We start from the raw sequence: 10,380 nt of genomic DNA, 5'->3' as shown, positions 1-10,380 counted from the left end.
GCTCCTATAATGTCAGACCTGTACCTGTCAATCAAGGAAGAGGAGGTTGAAGAAGAATGCAAAAGATGTAAGTGGGAAGGTGCTCTGAACTGTTTGGTCACGCCAAGGGTACACCAAGCGCCTGTGTTTGGTCTTTATAGTCATTTTGTGCTTACAAACTCCCTTTAGTAGAGTTAATGTCTCATAATGTCGTATGTTGACCACTATTGATTAAGTAATTTAATATTTTGAACCTAAAGCTGAGCACACAGCAGTAACCTATCGTGCTGTGTTATTATTATTCAATGTGGAGTCTTTCAAGTTTTTTTTTTGTTTTTTTTGCCCCCTTTCTTCACTGTGCACAGATGCAAAAACTGGTATCATGTCACCAGAGAGGCTGATAGGGATTATTGACGTGACCATCCGGTCCTTATGGAATCTGTGGCTGTAGCAGTAAGATGTCTGCCCATTCCTGAGGCTGGAGCCAGGATTTCTTCAGTGTTATTTTTAATATAGCGATTATGAAAAAGACTGGAGGAAATGGAGACCACAATCGATTTTATTCAAACTGAAACATTGAACAGCAATACAATGATAACTCTTATTTAGTTGGCAGCAACAGTTTGGTCAATAAAGTTTCTGAGTTCAGTGACCCGAGCGTACACCCCGGGAGATGATGGAGAGCAGGTACCGCTTCCCCAGGATACTATTCCAACCAAAGTCCAGCTTCCATCCTTCTGACATACAAGAGGACCTCCAGAGTCACCCTGAAATTCATAAAATGGGATATTCAGTAACTCACTGACAGGGCCTATTGCATAGCTCTGTAGGTGCTGGAACTTATATTGTCCCCTGAACTATACTGCTATCCCCTGACCTAGAGCTGGAGAGGCTACTCTTATTCAATATGTGAACTGCCCTTTGTAGAGCCTGAGATAGTTGGTGGGGACCAGGGACAGACACGTGATGACAGGAGGATGCTGCTGGAGTCTTTTTGCTTGCCCCTTTTTTAAATGGTTCAGTACCCCTTAACAAAGGTAACATCTACAGCTGGATATTCATGTAATTTCTTCAAGGCCATGACTGCTGTGAATGCTATGGCACTCTGCAATAATAATATACAAACGCAATTCCAAAAAAGTTTGGAGCTGTGTAAAATGTAAAGAAAACAAGAATGGAATGGTTTGGAAACCTCTTGTAGCAGTTCTCCATGCAATCCACAAATACAAGTTAAAGCTTTAGCTTTCAAAGAAGAAGCTGAATGTCAACACAATCCAGAAATGCTGCCATCTTCTTTTGGTGAAAGCTCAGGTATAATGAACTGAGGCAAAATAAAAAACTATTCTGAGGTGGGATGAATCAAAATACAAAATTGTTTATGGAAACCACAGACATCATGTCCTGCAGATCTGGAGTAGAGGGACCATCCAGCTTGTTATCAGCTCATAGTTTCTGCATCTCTAATGGCATGGGGCTTCATTAGTGCCTTTGGCAAGGGCAGTTTATACATCTGGAGAGGTACTATCAGTACTGAGTATATATTGATGTGTTAGAACAACATATACTGCAACCAGACAAAGTCTGTTTCCGGGAAGACCTTATATATTCTAGGAAGACAATGTTAAACCCCATACTGGATCATCACACCAGCATGGCTTCACAGAAGAAGAGTTAGGGTGATGAACTGGCCACCCACAGTCCAGATTTTCACCAAGAGAAAAAATTTGACACATTATGAAATGAAAAATCTGGAAAAGACCCCGAAGTGTGGAACAGCGAGAATCCTACATCAGACAAGAACGGGATAACATTCCTCTCCCAAAAGTCCAGCAATTGTCTGAGTGACTCCAGACGTTTACAGACTGTAGAAGAGGAAGGGAAACTACACCATGGTAGACATGGCCCAGTCACAACCTTTTTTGTGAGATGTGGCTGCCACCAATTTTCCAATGAAATGTAAAAATGTCCAGGTTCAACTTTGGATCTGTGTCCTCACATGTGTTGAGAATAAATAATAACTAGAAAATATTTCCAATCATTAAATTCTTGTTTTCTTTACATTTTTCACAGCGTTCCAACTTTTTTGAAATTCGCGTTGTATCTGGACTTTATGATCACCACTACTTGCATAGTGTAGCCATAACATGTGGTAGTACACATACGGAGGCTACATCTGTACTTTTCCGCTCAGCACAACTCTTTGATAGATATTAATTATTCATCAGGCAACGTATGAGACCCATGTCATGCAATAGATCAGGTCCAGAATGTAGGTCCCTGTACAATGCACCACTGGGGAGGAAGAGTTCCCACAGTGTTGGGCCCGCCACTGCCATGGACCATGAGTGTCAGCCTGAGTGGAATCCTTTCCATCACTTTATGCTTACCATGCAGGAGGAGGCTCCATCGGCTCCAGCGCAGATCATGACATCATGGATCTTGTTACCCCAATATTTCTTGCATTCAGTGTTGGTGAGGAGAGGCAGCGCTACCTGTTGCAGCCTAGCAGGGGTTTGGCTTGCTGAAATAAGATTTAGAAATAAACTAATTCATGTTATCTGTTGTCATATAATGCCTTATTATTCTGATTATTTTCATTGAAGTCATGACTAATCTTGGCTATATGTAGCACAATTTTTCCTGACCGTCTTGGGTAAGCCATACATGTTCATCCATACCTGAGGAGTCTGTCAGCCCCCATCCTGTGGTGACACACTTCAGACCACCTTCATAGTTGTCAGTAGCCATTGCCACGCAAACAGGGGACACTTCAGCTCGTGTTTTAATGGGGGAAGCCAATTTGATCAGCGTAATGTCATTTTTTATAGTGAAAGCACTGTAGTTCGGGTGCTTGAAGACCTTGAATGAAATTCAGACAAGTGCATGTTATATTGATCATTATTATGTGGCTCAGTTGGTAGCACTATTGCTTTCCAGCACTGGGGGCCCTGGGTGCAAATCCCACCAAGGACAACACCTGCCAGGATTTTGTATGTCCTCCTTGTGTTGTGTGGATTTCCTCCCACACTCCAAAGACATACTGATAGGGAATCTAGATAGTGATCCCCAATGGGGACAGTGATAATAAAAATTAAATTTTCTCCCACTGCCTCTTTTCACAGTAAACTGTACATGTGTCAGAACACTGACATCCACAAAAGATTATCCTAAAGAAGTAGAAAAGTCTTCCATCCCTTATATCCAGGTCACTGCTGTAAAGCAAATCTCCTGCAATATGGCAGCCCCCGTAAGATAAAGAGCATAAAATAGAAACAGCCAGTAGCTGATGCAATCCCTATAATGGTCCTTTATAAATTGTGATTATTATTATTATTATTATTGTTGTTGTTATTTTTATCCTCTTTACTATCTGGCTATTTCCTATATTTTTTTTTTTTCATTTTTGTCTCCCTCCATTCAGAGATAAGTTTTGGATATATGTAACTTATTGTAGTTTCATAGATTTTAAGGTTCAGTCCATCGAGTTCAGCCTTTACACTAACATGTTGAACCAGGGACAGACATTAAAGGGGTTATCCGGTCCAAATCTGTGTGACTGCAGACTTGTGAATCCCCCCAGCGCACGCACCATGCACTGTGGGGATTCGCCGGTTTCTGACCCGGGATCGGAGGGTATGTATGAGTAATACTTACTCCCGGGCAGTTGGCCAAACTGGTATGGAGCGATGCCGCACTCTCTAGTCAGCTACACCCACTGGTTGACCGCGTCACTGAAATGTGTATGAAGCGAGGCTTCGCCCACTGGTCAGGTGTATGTAACACTCATACATACCCTCCAAACAATCTGTATGACTGCAGACTTATTGATTTGGACCGGACAACTCCTTTAATAGCTTCATATTAGGAGAAAAATTCATTCCCATCTTCATATACGGCAATCAGACTAGTTCCCTGGATTAAAAGATCTAGTGCCCTAACCTGTAATATTACATTTTTCAAGAAAAGCAACTTTATTTTTTTTTGTGGGGGGACATGAAAAATGTAATTCCATTGTGGTCTCAAAGTTTCAATTCCTACATTTATACATTAAAAATAATATTTCTTATACTGTACAACATGAAAAAAGAGATAGTTCTGTGGGTTGGTACAATTATGGTGTTCACAAATATTTATAGTTTTCCTATATTTTACAAGTATTACACACTAATATCATACTTGGCAACAAAGTTTTGATGTCACCAAATTCCAAGGTCTACTTGATACACCAGTAGCTGTATGACGATTTGTTTCCTCCACGAAAAATCATAATTGCTTTAAATTAATTTTACTATTTTGGCCGGTCACTCCATGATTTCAATGTAGGCCATATTTTATTATACATATCAGTACAATCAAGGCTGGAATCATTACCCGACGCACCAGGGCAAGTGCAGGGGCTTGGACGAATGAAGGGGTACTCTTCATAGGGGATACCGGCACGCTGTGGGGCCCGGTGCTAGCACTATTCAAATCCTCACCTCTCCCCGTTCCTTGAAGCTCCAGTATCTTAAGCGTTTTCTGACTCTGTGACATCTCAGGGCAGAGGGCGTGATGACGTCACTCTGCAGAGCAGTGCAGAGAGTCAGAAGATGCCGAGGAGACTGGAGCTACAGGGAACAAGGAGAGTATTTGATTCTTTTTTTATGTGTGGAGCATTATATGGGACCCTTATTCTGTATGGAACAATAAAGAGGGCCCTTATATACTATATGTAGCATTATTTTGGGCCATTATACTGTATGGAGCATTATGTAGGGCCATTATACTGTATGGAGCATTCTATGGGGCAATTATATACTATATGAACAATTATATGGGACACATTATACTGTATGGAGCATTAAATTGGGCCATTATACACGGTATGGAGCACTATATGGGGCCATTATTTTGTAGGGAGCAATATATGGGGCCATTATACTGTATGGACCATTATATGGGGCCATTATATACTGTATATGGGGCCATTATTTTGTATGGAGCTATATATGGGGCCATAATACTCTATGGCACATTATATGGGTCCCATTATACTGTATGCAGCATTATATGGGGCTATTATATAATATATGGAACATTATTTGGGGCCATTACACTGTATGGAGAATTATATGAGGCCCATTATACTGTATGGAGCATTATATGGGGCAATTAAATACTGTATAGAGCACTAAATGGGGCCATTATTTTGTATGGAGCAATATATGGGGCCATTATACTGTATGCAGCATTATATGAAGCCATTATACTGTATCGAGCAATATATGGGGCCATTATATACTATATGAGGCATTATTTGGGGACATTATACTATATGGAGCATTATATGGGGCCATTATATACTGTATTGAGCAATATATTGCACCATTATTCTGTATAGAGCAATATATGGGGCCATTGTACTGTATGGAGCATTAAATGGGGCCATTATACTGTATGGAGCAATATATGGGGCCATCATATACTATATGAAGCATTATATGAGGCTATTAAACTGTATAGAGCAATATATGGAGCCCATTATACTGTATGGAGCATTATATGGGGCACATTATTTGGTATGGAGCAATATATGGGGCTATTATATACTATATTGAGCATTATATGGGGCCCAATATACTGTATGGAGCAACATATGGTGCTCATAATATTGTATGGAGGACTACGTGGTGCCCATAATACTGTTTGGAAGACTGTGGTGCCCATAATACTGTATGGAGGACTATGTGGTGCCCAAAATACTGTATGGAAGACTATGCGGTGCCCCTAATATTGTATGGAGGACTATGGGGTGTCCCTAATATTGTATGGAGGACTATGTGGTGCCCATAATACTGTATAGTGGACAATGTGGTGCCCATAATTCTGTATGGAGGACTATGTGGTGCCCATAATACTGTACGGGGGGACTATGTAGTTCCCATAATATTGTATGGAGCACTGTGTGGTGCCCATAATACTGTATGGAGGACTGTGTGTTGCCCATAATATTGTATGGAGGACTATGTGGTGCCATAATACTGTATGGAGGACTATGTGGTTCCCACAATACTGTTTGGAGGATTAGGTGGTGCCCATAATACTGTATGGAGGACTATGTGGGTCCCACAATACTGTTTGGAGGACTAGGGGGTGCCCATAATACTGTATGGAGGACTATGGGGTGCACATAATACTGTATGGGGGACTATGAGGTGCCCATAATACTGTGTGGAGGACTATGTGGTGCTCATAATACTGTATGGGGGACTATACTGTCCGATCTAAAATGAAAAGTCTGCAGTCACTCTGTGTGCTGAAAACCTGGACCCAACCCTAATTACAATTGGGTCAGTATCATGTATGGTAATTTTTCACTACTATTAAATAAAAATAAAATATGGAATATTTTTTAAATATTTGCTTAGTCTAAAAAAAAGGGCTTTCACAATACCATCTGCTGATTTCCTTCCAATACACAGTTTTCCATAGGCTATGGCATAGTCTTATACCTAGAGGCACAGTCTAATATGTATATTGCCATGGCAAAGTCCTATAGCCAGAGGCATAGCCTAATAGGCATATAGCTATAGCATAGTCTTATAGCCACAAGCATAGCCTAATAGGTATGTAGTTGTGGTATAGTTTTATAGCCATAGCCTAACAGGCGCATGATAGTCCTGGTGGCTTTGGTTAGACTCACTCCTACCACAGCAACCATTTCCTGTGCACTTACAGTACAGTAGGATTCATGGTGCCCTGCAGCACCACTCATTAGAATCTACACGAAAAACAAGGAATTGCTTGGAGATGCTGGAAAACATGAAGGTTTATAGGTAGATTTACGGTCACTTTATTTAGCCTACTGTATGTGCTTCACACTGAACAGGTGCCTTCATCAGGCCAGGCACCACCTGATACTATCACACTTGAGGGTTTTTCAAAGTGACCAGATTGTTGGGATACTTATAATAGAAATAACCAAGTCATACTTACCACCAGAATCCACCCACCCCAACTCCAGCTTCGCTTCTCCAACAATCTCTGCCAGACGGGAAGCGACCTGGCCACTGAGGCCACTGATTCACTGCGTGGTCAAATGACTAGTGACTATAATGTCATCACTTGCGTTCCAGTGGAGATCATAGGAGCAGCAGCAGCTTAGGAAGTATGGCTTGTGCCTTTCATTTGTATGTATCCCAATACCATTGAAAACGGCGCCGAAGAGTTAACAAGGGTCAATAGTTGTAGCATTTAATAAATTAGATCCTTAGATATTTTGGGGACAACTTTTTACTATATTTAAAAGATTTAAAAAGAAAATTAGTCAGACAAGTAATATTAGGTAAGATATCTTGTCCTGTTAGCAGTTCCTAACATGCATGGTTGGGGTCAAACTGAATGATATTGGGGGAATGGTGCATCTTGTGTCTGCCACTTCTTCTGTCTATAGTCATCTTTATATGGCCACAGTAATCTGCAATTCCAGACTCCAGCCATGGATAAGAATAACTTTGTTTCTGAACACAAAAATCACTTTAAGAGCTCAATATACCATTATTTCTAATTCTCTACAGTTATATTATAATAAGATGAGGAGTGGGACATACCTTGGCAATGGTTTTCACCAGAGTGTCTTCAGAAGATGAACTCTGGTCAAATTCACCTAAAACAACCTTATGTGAAGTCCTGCGGGGAAGAGATACAAATGTAGTTCACACTATATGCTCGATTTATTTGGAAAACACAAACTGTATACGGATTATGAAGAAGGAAGCAGAAAAGAGGTTGTAATTGCATTTTATCACTGTTCTCTAATCAGTGCCTACATGGGCAAAGTGCAGGAGAAAATATAGGTAGACCATGTCTCAAAATACTCCATGATCCAGTGATCCAGAAGAGGCTATTAATTGAAATTACAGATCTCAGTAGACCAAACTAGATTGACCATGTATGTGGACCATACATAAACGTTCCACAAAAACTCCTATATGTAGGGATTTATGTAGAACCTCAGGGTTCCTCAGAATTGGGTTAGCAGTTCCCTTGAGAAATTTTATTTTAGGGATAATTGTAAGCGGTGCCCTTGGAATTTCAGGGGTTCTCTCTTCTGATAAATAAAAAAAGTTGGAAATTACTGATCTAAACCCACCATATTGCCATTTTGGAGCAAATGAGAAATGGCTAGAACGGTTGGAAAGCCTAGTTCCAGTTTCCACCTTTAAAAACCTTTCTGAATTAGTTGGTTTTGACCAACCATTTGTTGTAAATTTTATGCCATTGACTGATCGCGATGGCTAATGCCAGACTTTTGTCTGCTGAAATATGTTTTACCAGAATCTGCTGTTCATTTGGAATAGAGAAAATTGAGAAAATTGGTGTGTACTGAGTAATAAAAGAGAGGATGTGCTGCTTAATCGGGATGATGTCCCCGCGCTGTAGACCATAGAGAAATCCACTGCACTCTGCAGGTTATGAGATACAAATTAGTTATCGAGCCAAGGTTCATTTGGAAAACACTTACCTGACACTACAGTGAGCAGCAGTTATGACCCATTCATCACTGATAAGGGATCCACCACAGAAGTGAAATCCAGTATTGTCCTGCGAAGAGTCAACGTACCCATTTATAGAGATTTTGAATATCGGCGCATGCCCTCCCTTACACCAGAGAAGAAACATTCTGATGTATTTATTACAAGCTTTCCTGTAAAAGTTGCTTACTGTAATACATTTTAAAAATGTCTTTTGTAAATTTTTGTGACTTTTGTGCAATTCTTCTCCAATTTCAAGATCGGTGAATGAGAACATTACTGTTCACGTCTGCAACCTAACAGCCATTAACCTCTCTGCTTTATTTTGGCTTTGCATATGCTCTGAGTACGATTGACCCTAATACAACACCCACAGAAATCTATCATGTATTCAGATTCTTTAATTCCGTACAAATCCAACAAAAACAAAAAAGTTCCTTGTTCTGTCCGACACAGCGTTATGGACACTACACTGTACAGAACAGAATAATACCAACAATTGTAATAATAATAGATCCATCAAAAACCACCCGGAGTAATATGTCTATATTAAAAATACATTTTTATTATAGATAATTAAAATGTCTAAAAAAAATAATGTAATCATTAATAAAAGGGTAAGAGAAGAACATGGCCGTAGCTGGAGCTACTACAAATCACTGGTGACAAACTATAAAAAACAAGTAGAGTATCCAGTAACAGCTGGCAGAATATGTATCCAAGGGGAAGAAATAAGTGACTATTTAAATATTGCAAAATAATATGAAATAGTGCTAATCTCCCCTTCACAGTACCTAGACAGTTTTAGACAAGCAATTATAAAGGTCACTCACAAAGGTAACAGAGAAAATATCCTACTTCCAATGCTCGTTTCTCCTATCTTTGTCAGGAAGCAATCCACTAGTCTGATCTGGTGTCTTTCAGTTCTCGTCTATTGAGAAAAGTCAGGTAAGACTAGTTGACCAGTGAGCACGAGTATGCAAAATCACATACATACGGTCGCCTAACTACGCTCTCGCTCAAGGCATAGAGTGGAATCGTGACAGTGAAGGCATTGGACATTGTGGAGGATATTGCTTTGAAGGAGTTAAAAGGTTTTGATATTACCTGAAGGGAGACCTGCCATGGCCAGGATCCTGGGATAGCTTCCTCCCCATTCACAATTCTAGAATATCCTGTAAGCACTGGCTGGATAGCTGGTCTTCCACATCCTAAAAAAGTTAAAATATAGAAAAATTACTTACAATTACTTAATAATGAGTTCCATTTTCCATGATTGATCCATGTATAGAATATATGTTTTGTGCAGGAACAATTACTAGACTTAATTCTTTAGAGAGCAACACCGCATCAACACCATCACCATATTTTCTGTTTTCTAAAATGTCACATTGTTTCCAAAAAAACAAAGATTGAATTTCAGTTTCCGAAATAAACCTTAAGGAAAAAGGACAGAGATAATAATGAAACTAGTTCCTATAGCCAAATATTTACGTACCATAGGTTGTGCCCAAAAGGGCAATGAAAGACAGGAGACAAAGTATTGCCATTTCGCTTCAATATGAGCTGTGCGAGACCCTCCAACTTGGGAAGAAGGATTTTATTCACATTGCTCACCAATGAAAACATGGATCCTTATCTAATGCGTGGAAACTGTTCAGGGAAAATAGCATTTGGTTATCAAAAAACCTTGGACAACCACGGCACTGCTGGAGAGACAAGTGAATGAGTATCAATTAGATCAAAACGACTATGGCCGGTGCTCAAGATAATACTGGGAACATGTAAATGATAAGTCCCTTAAAAATGTAAAATTTGAAATGAAATACAAAAAAAAATATAAAGTCAACATAACATTGAATTATATATTGTACATGGAATTAGCACC

General features: G+C 39.8%; 1 protein-coding gene across 1 annotated transcript; it reads right to left on the bottom strand.

The window, feature by feature from the left end:
* Window positions 1-520: 520 nt before the first annotated feature.
* LOC143809703 (chymotrypsin A-like) lies at window positions 521-10,119 on the bottom strand. The gene is made up of 7 exons (XM_077292745.1): window positions 9,991-10,119; window positions 9,600-9,703; window positions 8,483-8,562; window positions 7,569-7,647; window positions 2,658-2,838; window positions 2,367-2,500; window positions 521-746 (listed from the first exon to the last, which is right to left on the bottom strand). The coding sequence occupies exons 1-7, from the start codon at window positions 10,040-10,042 to the stop codon at window positions 585-587; spliced, it is 792 nt and encodes a 263-aa protein (XP_077148860.1). The 5' UTR covers window positions 10,043-10,119; the 3' UTR covers window positions 521-584.
* Between the last annotated feature and the right edge of the window lie 261 nt (window positions 10,120-10,380).

This window comes from Ranitomeya variabilis, chromosome 2 (genome assembly GCF_051348905.1).
Source record: "Ranitomeya variabilis isolate aRanVar5 chromosome 2, aRanVar5.hap1, whole genome shotgun sequence".
NCBI lineage: Eukaryota > Metazoa > Chordata > Amphibia > Anura > Dendrobatidae > Ranitomeya > Ranitomeya variabilis.
The sequence above is the reverse complement of the archived record's forward strand: the minus strand, read 5'-3'. Positions and strand labels throughout refer to the sequence as shown.